Source organism: Hesperophylax consimilis, chromosome 10, assembly GCF_061612785.1.
Source record: "Hesperophylax consimilis isolate HC1 chromosome 10, BYU_Hcon_1.0, whole genome shotgun sequence".
NCBI lineage: Eukaryota > Metazoa > Arthropoda > Insecta > Trichoptera > Limnephilidae > Hesperophylax > Hesperophylax consimilis.
Window position 1 is genome coordinate 15340497 of NC_142845.1, and position 22825 is coordinate 15363321.

The 22825-nt window shown below is 35.2% G+C and overlaps 1 protein-coding gene across 1 annotated transcript; it reads right to left on the minus strand.

Moving 5' to 3' along the window:
• Positions 1 to 73: 73 nt before the first annotated feature.
• Positions 74 to 21494, minus strand: Tbh (Tyramine beta hydroxylase). The gene is made up of 11 exons (XM_089636102.1): positions 21287 to 21494; positions 17463 to 17585; positions 14610 to 14845; positions 12673 to 12813; positions 11582 to 11839; positions 9920 to 10057; positions 8904 to 9048; positions 8269 to 8435; positions 6960 to 7142; positions 5237 to 5424; positions 74 to 1033 (listed from the first exon to the last, which is right to left on the minus strand). Exons 1-11 carry the CDS (start codon positions 21417 to 21419, stop codon positions 787 to 789), a joined length of 1959 nt encoding a protein of 652 aa, XP_089492228.1. The 5' UTR covers positions 21420 to 21494; the 3' UTR covers positions 74 to 786.
• Positions 21495 to 22825: the final 1331 nt, after the last annotated feature.

Sequence of the window (22825 nt, forward strand, 5' to 3'; positions counted from 1 at the left end):
CGGTGGGAAACATTTCAAAAATCACTGATTCCTAAAAATTTTAAATTTGTAATTTTTTTTAACTAACTCAAATTTTATCATTGCAGTGAATAAAGAAACTAATTTTTGCCACAGATTTTTAAAAATTTCGTAAATATAGTAATCACGTATCCCTTATATTTTAATAAAAATACAGAAATAAGGGTGTACTTTAAATAATTCATAATCTGCTCTTTCATAGATGGCGCTAATTTAATTATTTCGGGTAGAAACACTTTTTGCAAGTTATGCTTTAAAATAATAAATTAATTATTTGTTCATGCACCCGAACATATGCAATATGAAAATGAATAAATAGTTCTGTCCATATATAAACTCGATTCCGTCAATAAATTTTAATTCTTATATTTATTCATGTTCATATTGCATATGTACCGGTGCAAACTAATAATTTATCTTAATATTTTGAAGCATTACTAGCAAAAAGTTTTTTTTCCCAAAATAATTCAATTTTGTTTTTGTACGTAATATGCTTTTCCTGTCAAACTAGACAATATTTGATTTGTTTCTCTATAGAAAAAGGAGTAGAGGACAATTATTCACAACGAAATTGCACCACCAACTAAAAATTGTCAGTAATATATTTAATAGATTTGTCCCAGTATATTTGGTATTTTAATTTTTTATAAGGACTTAAACCATAAAGTAGCCTTCTTTTGCAATTATCGGACCACTTTTAATACTATTGTGTATATCTTAAAAATAGGAAACTTTATTTAACAATAACAGTTTAACAGGCCCTGTTTTTCAACCCCTAGCATTATTTTTAGGGCATTTCCTTTTTGGTTTGGGGAGGGGGGAGACGATAACATCATGTGGAACATTCTCCCATTGACCAGGGAACCTGGTACCATCCGATTGGTTGCATGAAATGCTGAGGTTGGACTCCTGGTAGAGCATGTTAAGGACCTCCACCCTGGCCGGGGTCCACTCTTTCAGAGCGCCGTACTTCTCTCGGAGAGTGCCACTTTCTTGCATTTTCACATTTTCCCATCTGGAAATAATCGTTATAAAATAAACTTATTTTAGTTACACATGCAGACTTATTTTATACCACTTTGCATCTCCAGGGGAATAATTTCTAACATTATGGTAATGTGATCATCAGTTATGGGAGTGATAGTGACAATGTATCATAATTCTTAACCATCTGGAGCCGGCGAGACTATGGTATCTCTAATTGGGGTGTGTTGCGAGGCTGAAGGTAGCAGGGAGGGAAATGAGATGGGAAGTACTTATTCAGATATGGTTACCAAACATGGCTTAAACCATTTCAAACAATTGACTTTTTGAATTCCTACTACGACGATGCTGATAATTTCGTTAAGTTTTTTCTAGAATGGTTCTCCTTTTGACTGAGTGGGTTACGTATTCTGGTCACGCCTCGTCCCAGAGTGCTACAAGGAACTTTCTTAGTTTATAATTGTCTGAGAGAACACAACAATACATTACTCTCTTATTTTAAAGGTCAACATTTATTTTGTACGGAATGTGAATTTTAGAACTTGAAGAATGTATAACGCGCAAATGGTCGAAATTAGAAGTCGGGGACACTCCTGAAAGACGTGGTAGTGTGGTACAAATATTGTTATCAAATACTTGATCGTCAGGATTTAGATTAAGAAAATCGAGTAAATGACAAGATTTATAAATGGGAATGAACCACATTGATGTGTGTCAACACTGATTTAGGACGTTTCAAAAATTTTCAGAAAACTACAATCATTTTATACAACTTCATTATTGCTCCACGTTTTGACTAATGCTCAACGATTGTGGTCTTACACCAGGGCGATACTGGTAGTATTTTCCACTCTGTAATGGAAAAATAAACTTAAGGGCGATGTGTTAGGACTGTTATATGTTAGAATATTATCAGAGCCTTAGAAATTTGAAGCTCGGAGCGGACTGCTTCAATACTATATATTAATTCTCAGTTTCTTTGTTTTTTTTCGGGGGCATTTAGGCGAAAAGCAACCACTCTCCCCCTTAAGTCGATACGACTCGAGGTTCGTTTTCGCTTGCGCGGCGTTTAGAAAAAAATCCCATTCAATTGTTTTGGGCTTCAGGCGAAAAGCGCCCGCCGTTTTCCCAGAGTCGTTTCGACTCGAGGTTCGTTTTCGCGCGCCCCGTTTTTCGAAAAAACTCGAGCTCATTTGTTTTGGGCTTCAGGCGAAAGTCGACCGAGACGCCTTCCCGTCCGTATAGAACCCGAGGTTCAATTCGGTCTGGAAAAACCGAAAAAACGAGTCAGTGCGAGTTTCTATGGAAATATTCCCCGACCAACTCGACCGGATTCGTTCGGGGCTAGATGTCGACAAAAATTTGAGGAAACTCTGGCGGCGGAAACTGGAAGCGCTCGCGGCGCGCCATACAAAGCGCCGCAGTTCGCTCTTCGGCGGCCGGGATGGCCTCACACACAAGACGTTCATTTTTCTTCAGCTTCCCGGCGACAAATCAACGTTTCCCCGCGAGTGTTGCCACACGCACGGTTTCGAAACGGCTAAATTTCGATGCATTTTCGCAATGTTTCGTTTTCATAGATCACTATCGATCTGTAAAACTTTTTCTCCTTCACCGTTTATATTTTTATTCAATTTCGAACGCACCCCGAACGCGAAATGATTGATTTTTTTTTCGTGCGCCTCTTTTGCTCGAAAATGTTTCGTTTTTCGCATTACTCAAACGTAAATTAAAAAGACGATTGATTTTGATCGAGCGTCGGGTCTGATTTAATCAGGTATCGTTGATGTTTTTTTTAAATTTCACAAAAAGTTTTACGAAATTTCCCCATTTATCGGGAAAGAGGTTTAATTTAAGTGGAAATGTTTTTCTTTGCATAATGGTATCATTGGAAAAAAATTAGTCACGTGGTCACTCAAAACCACGTGGTACGCTTTTTTTATCAAATCTACATGGTCAACCTGATGATTGAATTCCGTCGAAGTGGCGTAGTCTGCGGATAAAATTTTCAAAAAAAATCGTCGTCCGAAGGTTAAGGAACGTTAATCAGCCGTCCTACAAATGGCGCTCGGTTCAAAATGTCTCACAATAACCGGCTATAATAACAGTTTGGACATTGGCGATTTGAACCGAAAAATGCCATTTTAAAAAAGAAAACAGTCGGGCTTTTGGCCAATCAGAAATCAGCCAATCATAGACTAGCAGCGAAGTATTGTACTATTATTTTAGTGTTGTGAATTCAAAAAACGATAAAATCTGTGCAGGTACTTACTTTGGCAGTTTATCTTTTTAAAATCGATAATGCTTTTGAACGAAATAAAATAAAGTTTGGTAAAAATAATTTGGCACGGGTACCGTCGCCCCGTAGTGAAAAACTACATCAATAGCGTCACGCAAATTTATAATTTATACCAGGAGCGCAGAAGTTAATAGGGTGAAGCGATGTTAATTGTTTTGTAAAATAAACATTTTTTTAATCAAAAGTTTTTCCAGCTTGAGCGTTTGTAATATAATCATTAAATTTGGGAGGCGGGCATGGGTACCGTCGCCCCGGGAGCCATTCATATTTAAAGTTTTTATCTCTTTATTTTTAACGAGTAGGTACCTAATTGCGTTATGAAAACATTTTTTCGGTCATTTTTTTTTAAATAAATTAAGTTTGAAATGACAACTTTTTTCCTCCATAATGATAATTCTTATAAAGCCATTTCTACCAAAAATTACCTCGAGGACGCTGTAATCTACCAGGAGCACAGAAGTTTGAGAAAGTTATTTACTATTAAAAACGGATTATTTATTTTTAATTTAAAATTTTAATTTTTTCCATAAAAGTTTTTACATTTTGCGTGTTTATAGAGCAATGTTTTTTTCCAAAATAAAACTCGCTGGGACTTTTGAAGAATGTCGGTGACAAAAACCGTACATACGATATGGGTATCAAATTACGCGTCTCGACGTACACAACCCTAACGGCTCGGTGAAAAAATGATCAGTAAGCTCCTTGGCACATTTTTTTCTCAAAATATTCATTTCTTTCGAAAAAATCATATATTTTAATACATTTGTGGACACACATTCATTGCTTCATACACATGCAAACATACATATATAAACATTGTTTTATTTAAAAAAATAAAATTTTTGCGTGTTATTAAGCAATGCTTTTTCCAAAATAAAACTCCCTGGGACTTTTAAGAGTGTCGGTGACAAAAACCGTACATACGATATGGGTATCAAATTACGCGTCTCGACCTACACAACCCGAACGGCTCGGAGAAAAAAGGATCAGTAAGCTCCTTGGCACCATTTTTTCTCCAAATATACATTTCTTTTTTAAAATTTTGTAGTACCACACTCCTGGCTTTATTCACATTCAAACATTACACCACGCACCAAACATTTACCCATTAGTTTCGGGCAAAAAGCAAAAGCGTCGAAACACACTCTTTGCTTCATCCACATTCAACACCAAAATACATATTATTTTATTTATTTTTTACATCCACTTACTCGAATAATTTTTACCCATTATAAAAATAAACTAACGCTCAATGGATTCCTTTATTCCTGCCCATCCTAAATTCCAATATTGGCTTATTATGTTGCCAAGTATACCTGTCGATTAAATTTCATCCTCAGAGCACGTGTTCCAAGTCCTAACAAATCAGTGCCCCTTGGTGTACCGGTCGCTCCGGGACAGGAGTGCTCCTGGGGTAGTATATTGTAACGTATCGAGATGAGGTTTTGACCTGCCACGAGTGACTGAGAATTGAGAATTGTTGAACAAATTCCGAAATTTCCTATAAGTATGTACATACTTTATATTATGTAATTTACAAGACATGAAAAGAAAAGTTGTGACTCCTGGCAATTTTTTTTCAATTTAAATTCACTGTGGTAAACAATGTGAATTAGAAAAACACACAAAAAACGAGTCGCGATCGCACCCGAATATTTTTTCTTTTAGTTTATTTTTATACTCAATATTGTTTTAATAAATACCTGAAAAATTACTTCAATAGTTGCAAAATTACTTTATGCCGTAATTTTAAGAAATGATTCCGTCCAAACGAAGCACGCACAACGCACTCCACACACGCACAAGTCGCTCCCAACTAGCAAGTAAGTTGATAAATACCTGAACATTGATACACTTTATTTTGCCCTTTTGCTAATTGGGGGCGGTTCAGTGCGTTGTGCAGGTTTCGTTTGGACCAACCCATTGATATCTTACTCGGTCATGTAATGGAAGTAATTCTCGAGAGCCTGGGTTCCCACGGAGCTTTTGCAGAGTTCCAAGTAGCTGGCGGGGTAATAGTGGATGTAATTAAGACACATCTCGTCAGTGATCGCAATTCCTCCAAATGTCATATTTTTACGATTAATCGTCTTGAAATCACATGTCGTCACGAGAGAATCGCCCTGGGAATTAAATTGGATGTTAAATAGTGGCTTATGTATGAAACAACAGTAAAACACATAGAATAAACAAATTTGTCCGAAAATTTGACGGTGTCAAAAAAGTGGTGAATCTACACCATACAGAGAAAAAATCTTAAAAATAAAACTTTTACGTAAAAAAATAATTTTATGTTTTTAAACTATTGGAGCTACTAAGTCTACGCTTTGACACATTTTAAAATACAATAAACAGCTGATAGTAACCCCGCAGCCACAGATTATTTAGAATTTGACCAAAAAACGTAAGCTCTAAACCAGAGGTTCCCAAACTTTTTTACCCCGTACATCACTTGCCAAATATTTTTTTTTCCGTAGACGCCCTGCCTGCCCGCCCTGCTTGAATTTTCCTAAAACTATTAACGTCCCATGTGATAAACATTTATTTTTTTAGTAAAAATATTCCCTTCCCTTGCCTGCCCAACAATCGGGTGGCGTTAAGGTTTCGTCTTTACATTGTGCAGACAGGGGCACCCTGATGAGGTATTACACCAAATGAAAATGAAGCAGGATAAGCAAAAGGAATTTCTAGCCATACAGAACTGCCCCTTAAGTTCTTTGTTAGTGCTTATTCCGGTCAGTTCTTCTTGTCACATGATATCCGATTCTTCAACATTCCATTTCCACAGTCAAAATATCCTCAAACTTAGTTTTGAAGTCTGTGTGAAGTGCATTTAAATGTTGATTGTCATTATTACCCTGGACGCGGCTTCCAATATGCAATGTTTTGCTTGAATATATTAATTCTGACGAGAAAAGGAACGTAGACTCTATTTATATACCTCAATTAACAACTTACAAAAAATCAAATATCAAATAAGTGATTTCTCAGTCCATTATATTTGTGTTAGGTCTATTGCAAGGCTGCCCAACCTTTTTAACAGTTGGGCGAAATTGACGATTTTGAATCACTGGCGGGCCACTGAATACCTGGCGGTTCCTATTTCCATGGGGGGGGGGGGGGTTGTTAGAGAACTTCTATATTTCATAATTCCCCACAAAAAAAATTCTGAGTAGCCTAAATAGCGATAAATCGCCTTCGTTGGCAACACTGGTGACCGCGCGCAAGCTGCATTGTTTGCGACACTTTTTCAAATTGGCGGATTGGCGGGTTTTTTGAAAATGGTTCACGCGGGCCACTTATAATTCGTTCGCGGGCCACATCGTGGCCCGCGGGCCTGGGGTTGGGCAGCCTTGGTCTATTGTGTCATTTACGGAACTCCTAAATGTTGACTTGAGGTAAATGGGGGTCTGCTCGTATGTACCCCCATTTGAATGTCGTGGACCCCCAAATTTTTTTCTCGCTGACATAGACCACCAGCATGCCGATATCGACCGCTGGGGGTCCATATAGACCACTTTGGGAACCTCTGCTCTAAACCAAAAAAAGTTATGCTAAATCGTCTCCAAATGTGATGTAGATTTACCAGTTTCCCGCTTGTAGGCCGAAACAAACCAACCGCCACTGCTAGGTAAAATGTTTAAAATATGTTCCTTACCGGCAGAACAGTAATAGGTTCCTTCAGTATCCTTATTTCCTGGAAATGTGAGCTGTAGTGGTTATCCTCGTTGAAGATGGGCATTTCCACCCCGTTCCTGTAGTGACGGGTCTCCACTCTGGTTCCAGTCAAATGCGTGTGCAGTTGGGATCCAAACACACGAATTCCTCCGGAGGGTAAGCCCTTTAATATCAACATTAACATTTTGAGGATATAAACAGTGGTGTAATTTGTAACAAAGGATATACCCATCAGGTACTCATTCCGTCTTACTTGTTAAATTCTTATACCCCCTACAGATGACTTGGTTTGTTTGGTTCAGAGTTTTGGTTGAGTGTTGCGCACAGAAGACGCGATGGTTGTTACAATTTTGTCAATTGCTACTCTAGAGAACACAAGCAGTATCCTTCCGCAAAACACAATTTTGCAATCGCTCTAGTGGCATCGTTAAATATCAAAACGAAAAGAAAACAAACGTGGACAAAAAAAGCGGCTCATGGAACGAAAAAAATGTAGTCAGATGATGTTTAAAAGAACTGAAAAGTGATGATTATCGTATTTTTTTTTCTTGCTTTTTACGATTTTAATCGTTGCATTTTTTTTTCAATACTAAAAAACGATCACAAAAGCTTCGGTTCTGGCATCTATATCAGAGTACATTTTGCTTGTAGTATCCTGCAAGCAAAAATCCTTAGGAATGTAAAAAATCTGTCAAAACTTCATGTTCATACCTACGCTCACATACAACTACTGATGACGTTGAGTCGGCTGTAGGACCCGACAGATTTAGTACAGTGATTGGTCGTAAGGCCGGTTTACCTATAGGTGCCTACACAATGGTTATGAGTATATTTTTTCACAATTCCGACCTTAGGCGCAGGCAATATTTACATCGCAAGCAACACGAATCTGGTTCAATTTATCTATGATGATAGTGATAATGAGAATGGCTACAATACTCAGTTTAAGTTGTTTCGGATTTCTTTCGGGTAATATTGGAGATTAAGATCTTCACGAAAACGATACATCTGTTTGTCGGATTTTTACCCTCGGCACACTACAGAAGTATAAAGTCGCGTGAGTTCGGGATTTCAAAGGTTAAGGGTTTTCCGGAAACCCGATATCTGCTGGATGACATCACTGTGTAGAATCATCATAAGATAGTCGATAGCCGACGTTGCATCCCTGAACATCTGGAAAGAGACACGAGGAAACCGTCAGAAGCAGTCGTGTTTCCTAGAGATGGCGGCTAGGACTCTCCAAGGGCTATGCACGGGTCACGGGTCTAATACTATTATGTGTTACCTACACTATTTGTGCATTCCGATGTGCAGTATCCAGATATTCGAAACTTCTCCTGGCCATGGGGTATGGCCATCTTGTCTGTGTATTCCAATCCTAGCTCCATTATTGAAGCATCATACTTCCTTAGTTCCGGAGTCAAGTGAATCAGAATTCCGGAACTGTCCACCCAATCTGGAATACAAATTTAAAAAGGGAATAAATGATAAAATCATAAATTTGACTTCTTATATATCTTTTGCTCTGATAACAGGTTAACAGAGCCGGAACGAGGGAACGATATCTACAGGTCGCCAAAATTGACCGAAAAATGAAAAATATAACATTATAAATCTTGTCTAATTTTCAATGCCCTATTTGAAAATCAATTTATTATTGTTAAATTACGCAAACATACCAATTATATTTTGATTGAACGAGCTTTATGAAAAGTTGGATTAAACTGAAGTGGTATTTATGTTCTACAGGGTGTAGACTGTAACTCTGTTGCTTTCTTTTTATTAGTTCATTTACAAACAGTGAAGGCACTTGTTCAAGTTCCTAGAGAAATAAATAAGCCCTTACGGCTCCGCCTCTCACGGTTATCTCCACCGCCAAGATATATGAATTGTTGCAAGAAAGATAATAAGTTTTTTTTCTTACTTGCTCTTTTTTCAGGGTTGTTGTAATGCACTTCCAGCATGATGTATTTATTGGTTTTGGGCCCGCCGATGGGAAGACCAGCTTCTTCAGGATACGTAAAGGGTCCAGCACCCATTGCCCATGCTGAGTTCACTTTGGTGCAAACCTAAATAAATTCAAATCATTAGATTTGACGACTTGCCCGTTGGTAGTATTAGGATATATTATTATTAGGTATTAATTTTCATAACCACGATCACATTTATATTAATATGCTACGCGTTTTGCCTATTCGCAGGAGCCATTGGGTTTCTATTTGTCGATGACATCTCTAAATAGTATAAAATAAAGTCGCTATCCGCGTCTGTCTGTTTGCGCGCTTAGTTCTTCAAAATATGCAACAGATTTTGATAGGGTTTTCACTAGCATTTAGAAAATTTCTTCCGGAAGGTTTATGTATATGATACATGCAAATTATATTTATAGAAAGTAGAGAAAAGTCGATATTTTGTAATCAAGTCGTAAAAATATTATTTTTGGGAGCTTGCATTGCTAACGCTGGCTAAACCTCATGAGATACGTCAAAATAAGGTACTACGGAATTGTATATCTTAAAAATTCCTACAAATAAGTCCGCGATGGTATAAGTCTATCTCCTTCGAATAACCCCCAGCAACGCCGGGTAAATGTCAGCTAGATCGATATAAAATAGTAATTTGCTGTTGTTTGTTAGTTCATTGACAATAAATTGTTAAAAAACATAAATGATCACATTGGAAAGTTGAATTTTCGTTTTCCCTGAGTAAGAAAGTACACAAATTTATTCGTCGCCGCTTACTCGGATACTGTATACCTAACTTGTAATTGTAAGTTTTGTAGTGAATCATAAACATTTGTGGAATTGGTGAGATATGGATACAGGTAACGTAGGACTTAGGTTTTTATAGTCAGGGCCGTATTTAGTCGTAGGCAATCTAGGTAGCTGCCTAAGGCGGCAAATTTACGGATTAGTTTAAACAGTTAAATTTAGGGTTTACCAAGGTGTCTGCTGGACGGTCTGGAGAGGAGCACGAACCCTGGTAGGCTGATATCTCCTGCTCAACAGGGGCATTACAGTGGAACACTTCCATGTGATGGACCAAGCCTTCATTTCCCGGCGTGATGTGGGATTCAAACTATCGAAAACAAACATAAGTATAGGATTAATAATACTTTTAATCCAATTTATAAATTATTGGAAACTGGACTAACCAATAATTATGTGAAAAATACATGAATATTACAGAAGAATAGTGGAAGAGTTGAAGAAGTTTTACCATAATATTTGTTCGCAGATCATTGAAATTATCTGCGTAATTGCATACTAATGTATGGCATCGTCAGCAAATCGTACACGGAGAAAACTTACTTATGTAAAATATTGCTAATTTGTTATAAATCTCTTCAAATTATTCATATTCTTGTTAAAAATAAGATTGTTGGCCTATAATGAATGAATTGATAGATTTCCTGATAAAAATTCTAATATTTTCGCATTTCGTCATCATATTTTTAGGATAAACACAGCTGCACAAACACATGTCCCGATATATTATGATTATTACGATAGTACTAAAAGTTTATCAGGAAGCGGCAGCAACAGGATTTTAATAAATCAGCAACATTAATTTTTATCCGTGTATATTATACGAATCGAAAATTTCATGGTGACTTCACTACCAAGCTGAAAAGGGGCGAACAAGAACGGGAAGACGGGTGATTGGTGGAGTTTTTATTTATCAAGATATAGATAACGAGTTTGGGAATACTTATTCTAGACTCAAAGATATCACTAGAAGAAAATGCTAAATTTAATGCAGGCAGTACAATAATATATCGTATCTAGTAATATAGTATCTATTATTTTTCTTATATTGTAACTATAAATTGAATTAATCCAATATGTTATCATGTACCCTGATACAGTGTTCCTTAATTATGCATATTATTAGATGTACCTTGATAAAAATTATCAGGTGTTTTCATAAAAAAAACTAATATTCGGGTGTACAAATATGTCTGAAAAAGTTTTTATTTTGATTACTTTGATAAATATATATTTATATAGACTATATATTACTAGCTTAACTATTAATGTAAAGTATGGAAATGTAATTCATAACAGCAGCGTGTACAAATGTTAACTAAACCAGGCAATTTGGCTGTCCTAAAACGGGAAAATTTCCTAGTTGGACAGCCAAAGCTTCCTTAATATGTATGTAATTATTTGTATCTAATAAATAAATAATCACAATAAAAATATTAACAATAATCCTCGGAAGAATTAGGAAAAATTTCGATAAAAAAAAACAAGTTGACTAATTTATAAAATAATTTATTGTTGCACCACACGCAGACTACATGTTCTAGTATTCTTTATTACAATGTAAGTTAGCTTAAAGAAACTCCAAATAATCCAGATTAGAGCAATGAAACAAATTTTGAAGTATATACACAGTCGTGCTTAGGAACAATTAAAAGTTACCGTCATTATCGATTAAAACTTTATTCATATAAAAGCATCAATCATATTAAAAACTTAATCGATGTGTTTGTGCTCTGCGGCTAGTAAAGGTTAGTTATAATTTAAAATCATCTGTTATGGTAATTGTTTACAAAAAATGCAAGCCCATAGCTTATATAAGGGTAGTTATAGTTACCCTTATAATATGGTGTGGTGTTTTCTGCAGCCAGTCGGGCATCTCTTGCACGTAGCACCAGTAGGTGGTGTCCCCGGCGGGCACGCGCACCTCGCTGACCGTCACGGGGAACGCGCGAGTTGACGGGGGCAGGACTGCGGGGACGTGGGGGCTCTTGAGCAGCTGCACTCGCACCATGCCCTGACTTCCATTGCCATCTTCTGTCAGAGAAGGGTTCGAGCCCTCACCGATCTTCCAGACTATGTGGGTGGTGCCGGTCTGAGAAAAATATTTGTTACCACAACATAAAACTTCAAGGGGTAAATTTAAAAATTCACGATAATTTCTAATTATTAACAAAATACACGATCAGATCCCATCTTGAATTTTTAATACAACACAACGGTCATGCTTTTCAGCTTGCGATGACAATTAATAATTGAATTGAAAAGCTGAAACGGGTTCCGTTCAAATCAAATGAAAATCGTAGATCGATGTTATTAGGTATGTAGTTTTTTTTTAAAATTTGAACCTTAATGAACAAAATTATTTTTAATTACTATCCTTCGATTTTATTGAAATTATTTTAATCAACTTTTGGGGTATGAGCGTGAAACACGTTTTATGTAATGAATAATTGGAATAATTTGGAATAATTTCATGTAATAGGCATCTGATTTCATGCTAGTTCAACACTAGTTCAACAGATCCATATCATCATTTATTAATTATTAATCCATTCATCATTATTTTAATACGCAAACTCGGATCCCTTCTTATAATCGTGATATAAAATATAGTTCCTTTAAGTCATGTAATGGAGGCAATTGAAGATTTGGAAACATGTCTTTGTAAAATTGAATGCATGTCGGAGCTTTTTGAAATACTTTTTTTTATACAGTTAATAACGTAATTTACCTTGGGGTACTGCGTTTTTTTTAACGTATAAATGCAAAAGTTGCACCAATCATGTAAAAAATGCATGCTTTACGAAAAACTACGAGAAATTTAAAAAAAAATCACATTACTTTTTTCCGGTCTATAGTGATATGTCAAAACTATAAAAGCAATCCAAATAAACTCAAGGACTATCAAATATTATCTCTTCCTACGTCTATGATATAGTCTTCATCGTCACACGTGTCAAATTCTCTTTTGAAGGTCAATGCACGTTCCTTGTCATGAAAGGCGGGGAGCAAACAATCGTTGTGATGGTCTCTGTGTAATTTTCCCTCCTCGTCGGTATTACTGTCCTGAAAAAAAAATATTTAAAATTATTGTCTGCTTATTTTATTTAAAAAAATTAGGTACAGGTACCCAAGTACATAGGAAATCGGATATATTAGAAATAAATTGGCTTGACAACTTTCTAGGACTTGCTGTATATAGGTACCTAGTGTATATGTTTGGTAAAATGATTGGTATTTAAAATAACATAATATACAATTGTGAATCATAATAATAACATGAATTAAATTGGATTAATTTTAAAATACATAAAAACATAATACTCCGTTCTACCGACTGCATAACTATGCGATTTAAAGCCGAATAAAACAGGAAACTTGACCTAGCCCGCGTTAAAATACATCAATATATTTTACAACTGCCTGGACTATTCAGAACTAGTTCACAACCACGGATTAAATGCCATTTCAATTCAATGCAACGTTTCTATTCTAATTGGTGGTCTTTCACCAGTGCATTACTACGATTGAAATAACGCACATTATTTAGACGTAATTTGTGATTTCCTTCCTAGATCTGTTTAGATAGGGGTAGAATTTTGAACTAAGCTTTTGAGACAATTTATTAGTAGATAGGAAGGTACATTATTAGTCCAACAATTTCTGCACTGAATAAATCCCGACTTCTTGTATTACGTAGTGGAATCCTAAAACTTATCAATGCAAAACAATTCTGGACCATCAAATGCATCATTTAGAATTTTATACAGAAATGCTTAGGACGGGTTGTTTTACAGAATTTGTACATTGGAGAGGAGAAACATATAAGGAAAAATATGGTGTCTTCCCTCACCGCACACGTCAACGAAAATTTCAATGTTGATGTTCAAGTTTTGTGAAGGTTCTATTGAAGTTCTGTCATTATTTCAGTTTTGTGAAATAAATGGCCAATAATGATATAATAACAGAACACGAATAGAATCTTTATAGAACTTGAATATCAACTTTGAAATTTGAAGAATTGTTTAAATTCTGTGAAACAATTCATCCTTTTTTAATTGAAAATCCTTCTTTCTGACAATTTAAGCTTATTCATATCATTTAAAAGAGTGTTGTAGTTCACATTTCTATAATACGCTACGTAAAAAATATCATAAGCATATTCCACTCATAGAGAATTATACATCAATGATCTCACTATTGGTACTCTTTCCCAGTGAAACAGGCACACCTATAGTAAACACCATAGTAATATTTGTTATTAATAAGATGAGTCAAGAAGAAATAAAATTAGGTTAGGTAAGCAGTTTTTTCAGTATTTTTTACACAGGTGGCCTTGAGAATAATAATTTCCCTCAAGCCCATGTCATCTTTATGAATGCCGTATAGAGGAAAGAAAGTAGTGAACATGGGTCTTGAAGAGTTGTAGGATGGAGGAAACACAGAGACCGGCAAATCTTTACACAGCGAAGCTATTGAAGTCAAGAACGAGTTATAGAAACGATCCATTCTCATGTAACAAATATCAACCGTTTACGAAAGTTTCTCTACTATACACTGGGCTCAATGACGCTAGTTCTTATGAGCATCTTCCATTGTAATACCGGTAGAACAAGGACAACATACTTACCTGACGCTTGTGCTCTAAAGATAGGAATCCGTATGTTAAGATAGGGGAATCTATTAAACAAACCGCCCGATTCTCCAAGGGCTTACCGAGGGTTGCGAGTCAAGTTTTTTAGAAGTGGATGCCAAATTTATCAGCACTTGCGATTTGTACAGGGTCGGCACGCAGTAGTTGTACAGTATCACAGTATGCCCAGCTTCTGAGAGGATATCTTTACTGGCTTAACCTAACTAACCTGCAGGTAGGCCTTTCCGTCCCAAGTGAAGAACAATACACAGAAATCAGCAGAGGCGAATTCCCCGTAGTCGGACCAGCCCAGCGCGAACCAGTCGAAGGTAGGCAGGTCCTCGGCGAATGTCACCATGAAGGTGACGAGGCCAGCCCTGTAGTCCACTCCCCAGCGGAGTCCTATCTTGTTATCCACGTCCAGGGGCACCCGGTAGGGAAACTCCACCCCCGCTGTGTGTTCATCTAAAAAAAATAAGAAATTAATGAAGCGTCTATTCAAGTTTTGTTATTATATCATTATTGGCCAGTTGTTTCACAAAATTGAAATAGTGTTAGAACTTGAATAGAACCTTTACAGAACTTGAAAATCAACTTGAATGGTGAATTTCATCAAATTTTAGTCATAACCGAAAACAATCCTTCAGGGTTAAAATTGCCAAAAACTGAAGGAAAGTAGAAAATTTCTGGGTTTTTGAATTTTGGACAATGCGCTCGGCATTTTTTGTTCGGCGTTCGAGGTCGGAAACTTGGATTATTCACTGGGCTAAGGACAAATAACCAGAGATGTGCTTTATTTCAAATAAATCAATTTTAAATGGAAATGCAAAATGCAAAATGGGTATTTTCCATTTAGCATTTTAAATGCTTTTCTAAAAACCATTTTGCATTTTAAATGCTTTTCTTAATGCATTTCCCATTTTAAATGCTTTTTTGCAACATACTTCCTACTTTCTCCACTCATCTTTTTTTCATAAGCCCCAAATATCAGTCGGTCCTCAACCTCGCTATGAGAGATAATTTACATTTGTCAAGTTGCTCCATTGTAGGAGCCCTGGCAGTTGAGTGATACCATTACAAAAAATACTGAACATGGGGCCATGACGCTGTAATATTAAATGTTAGATAGCAGTTTCTATGTTTTTACGTTGGCAACATTAGTCCCGCGCAAATTTTTTGTGGTTTCATAATCTGTAGTCGTGGTGTTTTTGGATTTACCATCATGTAATATGTTTGTTATTGATGTCCATTATTAAATGACAAAATTGTTCTATAATTATTTTAATTGTTTGACCTGAGAAACCATTTAGCATTTTCAATGCATTTTGAAAATAGGCATTTTGCATTTGAAATGCTTTTCTAAAAACCATTTTGCATTTTGCATTTTCAAATGGAAAAATTTTGACCCATTTCCATTTTGCATTTCAAATGGTTTTGGGTACCCATTTTGCACATCTCTGCAAATAACTTACGAAAAATCATAACCTCAAGGATCTGACGGAAGGTTTGATGTATATGGTTACTGGACTATCAGTCAATTATGATTGCGTTTTCATGAGAGGGGACTGGGTGGGGATTCCCGAAATTATATTAAAAAAATATACCTACTATTCCTTTAGGTCGGGAGAATTATAACTACTTCAATCGACAATTACTGCCTATCATATTTTTTCACCTGTAAACAACCAAAATTTATTTTTGTAGGAAAGGCTTTGTTAGTGCTGAATTTCCCACTAGATGGAGATATATTATATCTACATTTTTTGGTGAAATATTTCGACATGTCAAATATATATGTATATTTTTTTTGATGATAAACTAATTTTAATAAGACAAGGTTTTTATACATAGCACAAAGGACAACTATCTATAATACTATAATAATTTGTTATCCTTTGTGCTATTTATAAAAACCTTGTCTTATAAACATTAGTTTATCATTAAAAAAATAATTCAAAACGATGATAATATTAGGCAAGCAACCCATCGATCAGCATCTTCAACAGCCTTACGTAGAATCTCAGTACCTGTGCGCAATCCCAATACCAATTTTGGAGACCGAGCTTTTGCAGTAGCAGGCCCAACAGCTTGGAACAAACTCCCTTCACATTTGCGAAAGATCAAAATCAAAATGTCATCTGAGTTCGGAGCAAAACTAAAGACTCACCTTTTCAACTTGTTGAATCCAGAATAATGACCGTATTTTTTTCTCATTAGTATTTCATTGCTCAGTCCAGAGTATTTTTCTCCTTGACTACCCACTTTAATGTAATAAACATTTATTATGCGTAACCTATTTTATACATTTTTATACCACGGGCAGAAATCATAACAATCTATATTTGTAAAGGTAAATATGTATGTGTGTCGTAAATCTCTAGGTTAAGCCGTAGAAGTCTTATAATAATAATAATAAAAGAATTTATTTCATCAAAAAATTACAGAATTTATAATATATCATTAGTAAGTTATATAACTATATGTAAGTTAGTAACAATGAAATTTTTGAAAGAATAATTTTACAGTAAAAGAGTAGTTTATAAGAGAAGAAAATTAGTTATATAGAAATGGCATAATATACTATATTTTGAGTTGTGCATAACCTGCCTCACTAGGCGAACCTGTATTAGGCAGAATTTTTAGTTAATTGTTTCTCGCAATTTGTCTATGGTTTGTTACTATAGAGCAATACATTATTTTAGGTTACATTATATTATTGTTTGCATAAACCCAATACAAATACAGCAAGTTTTAGCACAATACATACAAATGGCAAGGCGTTTGGTTGTTAGGTTATATTATTGTTTGTATATGCATATTATAGTAGTATTGTGTAAATACTAATCAATCAGTCATAAAATGTGTATAGTTTTAAGTCATTAGTTAGTTGTACATAACTCTAAATTAATCTTAGATACTTAACTAGCTATGAAAGTTAGTTATAAGGCAAAAGTTATAAGTCTAAATAAAGGAATAAATGAAGTTATTAAGCGCCCTTGGGGTGATTTTCTCACGATGACGGCGCTATACAAATAATCCACTGATTATTATTATTATTAGGTATATAGACATGTGGACTTACGAGACGCGGATCTTTTCTCTATAATATCTGGGGTCCCAAACGCGGCACCGGACCAAGTCATGGTTCTATGAACTGGGTTTAAGTGCTGTTCCTCTAGCCCTAGCGCCTCCTCCGGTGAAAAATCTGCAATAAGTATAATATTAAAACAATTATATTGCGTAGTATTTGTACGTAAGTTGTAAGTATGCGTACATTTCTCCTTTATTATGAATGACCTTCAACATTTTATGTCCAAAACTAGTGACATTGTAAATAATAAAGAATCTCTAGTTGGCAAAATTTAGCATTAATTTTCAGATTTTTTAGCATTAACAATTGGAAATTTAGCGTTTTATAGCATTTTGAGGCATAATTTAGCGTTTTGTAGCAAAATAGAAAAAAATGCATTTCCTGAATGTTTTTAGCGCTTATTTTAAGTATTTTTGTAAAATATATGTTTAACTTTCATTTGGAAGTATTTCCATGTGAAAGATTATAAATAATTAATTTTAATATTAAATTAATAAGGAAGGAAAAAAAAAGTACGGGTCGAACACAAACACAACAAATGCAGATTGCGATTAACATCAATAGGCGTAATTTATTTCGCACAATTTGTGTAATGTCAAAGAGCAATTTTAGCCTACAGTACAAAAATATTAAATATTTACACATAAAATAGTAACAAAATTATAAAAAATCGTAATGTAAATACCGATTTTTTGAAATTCTCACACATTATTTTAATACCCGGTATTTTCGGGAAATTCGCGCCTATTTCGCTAAATAGAATAATTTAGCTGAAATACGGCCAAAATCACGTTTTTCGCGTTAATTCGCGAAATAGAAATCACTGGAAACACTTTCAAATACCTTGAAACGCAAAGAAAACTTATAAATGCCCTATTTTCGAACCACAAATATTTTTTCGCGTTTTTAGTTAAAACGAAATTTTGACATCTCTAAGAATAACACATTATACAGGGTTTTCCAATAAGAGGTGTTATTTTGAATAGCCCGCTATTTCGGTAGATGTTACTTTTGAAGCTGTCATTTTTTGACATTTGACAAGTAGAAACTACGCCATTAATAAAAATGGAACGATACACGCTTCAACAACGCATTGAAATTATTAAAATTCACTTGAGTGAATCAAATGCAAATCATCTTTTAGTGATGAGGCCCATTTCCACCTCGGTGGCTTCGTCAACAAGCAAAATTGTCGCATCTGGGGCTCGAAAAACCCAGGAGTTATTGTTGAAAAGCCTCTTTATCTTCAACGTGTGACTGTTTGGTACGGTTTATGGCCCGGCGGAGTCATTGGACCTTACTTTTTCGAAAATGAGGCTGGAGCAACAGTTACGGTGAATGGATTGCGCTATCGAGAGATGATTATTGATTTTTTATAACCGGGATTGGTGGTATTGATTTAAACAACGTTTACTTTCAACAAGACGGCGCTATGTGCCACACAAGCAACGAAACCAATGATCTTTTACGATTGAATATCAAAATAACACCTCTTATTGGAAAACTCTGTATACCTTTTTATTAATTTTGAAAAAAAATCGTTATTTTAAGTGTAGTATATTTATGTGTGTAGTAAAATTAATCATTTAGGTTGTCTTTGGTTTGGTCCTGGTTGTTTGTCCCCGTGAAATTTGGTTCAATGAACTCAATGCCTTATATTCTATTCGCGACATTTTCAATATTGGAACTGTTTGTGTGAAGGATTCCGATAAACGATAAAGTAGTTACCCACCTATAATATAATATTTTAACAGAAAATTATGTTTAATGTATTTTTTTTATGTTAATTGTTTTAATTCAACATATCCCGTGTTTTTTCACGGCCCTGCTCTGGGCATAATCAAATCAAACATAATAATTTCAGGTTTAATGAACTCAAAATTACTAAATAATGTCATTTTTAAAATTGGAATCAGTTGTGTAGTGAATTTGAAGATCAGAACCTCCATATAATCATTATAATTTATAATATTTAAATGTGCTAGTGTATAATTAAAGAATTGTAGTGAAGTTGAAAAATACTGTAGTTCCATGTCATGCTGTACTATTTAATTGTATTTTAGAATAGTGTTTCACAAGATATTTTTTATTGCACGTTTCCATTAAAAAATATTGTTTGGTATGCAATTCAATTTATTGTGACTTGACATAGTTTCCAAAGCAAGCAAAACTTATTAACACATTATTACTTTGTTGTAATAAATTTCAATCTCACATTCGAAATGATTATTTAAAAATTCGTTCTTCTTCTGTAAATATTAACATGAAAAATTATGAAGCATACAAATACAATATAAATTGCATTCCGAATTTCTACCGATTTTATAACATATTTCTCTTGGACACGTTTAATTTTAAGTTCCTAAAAAAAACATGTAATTTTCGAAGGTAATATTTTTACATATTTATTATATATTAGTCATTGGCCTAAACGGTAATTATATGAAATTCTCTCGATCGAAAATTATTAAAAATACATTTTGTTTTGTTATTTAATATGTTGTAGTAGGTATGAACAAATTCACAGTGTATCTTTAAATGAAATTTAGGTATTTTTGCACTATTTTTACAAATTTCGCTTAATTAGCTCGCTCCCTCTAACATTCGTATTTACATATCTTCCTTCCAAAACATCTTCTTCCTTTTAACACTAAAAAATTGTAAATACATGGAATTCTTCAAAACAAATAATGCTCGATTAAAATTTCGTGTTCGGAGTAGTTTTGTAAAAGTCGCCCAAACAAAGGTGAAAGAAATATTACGATACGTTTTAGTTTTTGAAGGACACTGCTTGGGCAATATGATGAATGCATTCATTTCGTGTAGTGCATGCACGTCAATATTTTTTCTTGGAATGACATTTGATTTGAGGTCAAGAAGCAACTTTGAAATCTTAAAAAAAAATTAAATCACACATTTTTATAACGGGTCTAATCACTTAACGGTGTCATAAAAAGTTGATAATAATCAACTTTTAAATAGTCCAATAAATCATGCCAGAATGCTATAATTTCACATTTAATTGCGTGCATAGGTATTTGAAAATATGTACCGCGTACGGGTATAGAAAAAACGGAGCAAATTGACGCGTTCAAAAGGTTGCGTATAAATAAGAATACCCATCAATGGCTCCTAAGAATGTGTATAAACAGGATAATATTTCCGCAAGCCGAGCCACGAATTACGGGAAAGGAACAAAGGCGCGAAACGCCGCTTGCGGTTGCTCTTTTCGTGGCTCGGCTTGCAGATAATTCACTCCGTTTAATTAAAGAGACATTACAAATACTATTTACATTTTATTTGAAAATATAATCGTAAATTCTATTTTTAAAAATGATTTTTCACTGTAATTTTCATAATTTAATAATATATTTTTGAAATGATTGAATTAGGGTTTACCTATCAAGGAATTCATCATATTTTTAACGTAAATATCTCATATAAGTACTCTAGCCGATTGCAACCGGTTATGAGATGAATGGTGGTCTTCACCAGGGCGATACTGAGAGAATCTTCCACTCTTATAACATATCAAGGTTCTTTGGAAAAATATTTTTAATTTATGAACGCTAATTAATAAAAAAGAAAGAAAAACATTCCCGGGTTACAAATAACCTGACAATATTTGAAAATCCTCCACTCCCACCACATTAAGCGGAAAATGTTGCTTGTTTCGTGATGGAGGACTTAGCCAGCCGAGGAATTGAACTCACGCCCCAACTCCATGCCAACCCAACCGCTGATCGGTCACACTACATATATAAATATATATCACAAAAATGTATTATTTATACACATCATATGTTAATACTTACCCATCGGCAGATTATCCCTTTTGAATACTCCGACCAATTCTTGAATCCTATCAAGAGAAATCTCTTCCGCAGCTCTAACAGAAAGGAAACACCAAATTGTCAACAGACAGGACACTTTCCGTTTGAACGCCATTCTGTCAATGGCAAAATATATTATACAAATGATTTATTCGATTATTTTTTATATGAATATATCACCAACAGATCTGGAGACTGACTGGGATTATTTGTTCCGCGCGGAAGGCTTTTATACCCCGTGCAGAGCTGAATCGGGTGGAATGAGTTTCAATGTATTTTACTTTTATAATACCTAAAACTACCCAACTAAATAACCATCACGCCGTTTGTCCGCAGGGGTAGGCAGAGAAGACGTAACGCCAAACAACTCGGTCTTGGCACACACTTCTTGCCTCATTGACATTCATACATCGTCTCATACATACTCTTCTATTATTCTGACTCTTGGCATGACCCGACATGAGTATCTGATACACTTGGTCGTGCCATGTCTTCCTCCAGCGTCCCCGACTTCTGTTACCATTCACATTTGCATCGTGTATTATCCTTACACTCCTTTCTTCGCTCATTCGTTCTACATGCCCAAACCATCTAAGCGTCCCTTTCTTGATCTTACTCATTACACTTGCTATCTTTGCGGATCTCCACATTTCTCACACGATCATACATGGTTTTACCACACATACGCCTCAGGGATCTCATTTCTACAGCATTCAGTCTACTTTCATCCTTTCTCTGCCAGTTCCATCCCTCACTTACGTACATCAGGGTAGGTACCAGCACTCCATTGTGGACTGCTAGCTTCGCTTCTTTGGACATTTTCTGTTAGCGCCAACTGCGTTCAGTCCTCCATTAATGGAGTTACCTGCATTTACTCTTCTTTCAATATCTCTGTCAGCCTTCCCATCTCTCGTAATCATACTCCCGAAATACACAAACTCATCCACTTCCTCCAAGTATTCCTCATTCACAATTATATTGCACACTGTTTTCGTACTCTCTCTTTCAAACACCTTGACTTTAGACTTACTTACATTCATCATTAACTCATTATTCATACATACTTCGTCCATCCTAGACTGTAGATCTTCCATTATGTTCAAACAGCACCGCATCATCAACATACAACAGGCAACATACTCTCAGATTACTCAAATAATTACTGTTAATTATGCATTTTGGCGAAAATATATATTCGTAGGCATCGATATTATTCGGTCGATGTTCCTATGCCAACGATTCCACTGGCCTACTTTGTGATTAAACGTGTGATAGGGTTCCTAGTTCCGCTCTGACAAAAAAACCTTTACAGAAATAATTGCGCGGGCTGTTTGCCACGTAAACGCGTTGGATAAGTATTACCCCCAATTATTAGGGGCAGGGTATTTAATTTTGACGGATGTAACGGGAAAGAATAGTTCCTAATATTTTTTAAAAGGTGCGGGAGGGGGGTGTTAAATTCCAATGATTTCTAAAAGTTTGATCCTAGAATTAAAAACAACTTCGGTTCATTTTTATTTA

Coding starts and splice junctions, on each gene's coding strand:
- Tbh (XM_089636102.1), bottom strand. CDS start 21,419: ATGGCGTTCAAACGGAAAGTGTCCTGTCTGTTGACAATTTGGTGTTTC. Junction 17,586..21,286: donor AAGGGATAATCTGCCGATGG/GTAAGTATTAAC, acceptor TACTTATTGCAG/ATTTTTCACCGGAGGAGGCG. Junction 7,143..8,268: donor CATCGGAATGCACAAATAGT/GTAGGTAACACA, acceptor TTGATATTAAAG/GGCTTACCCTCCGGAGGAAT.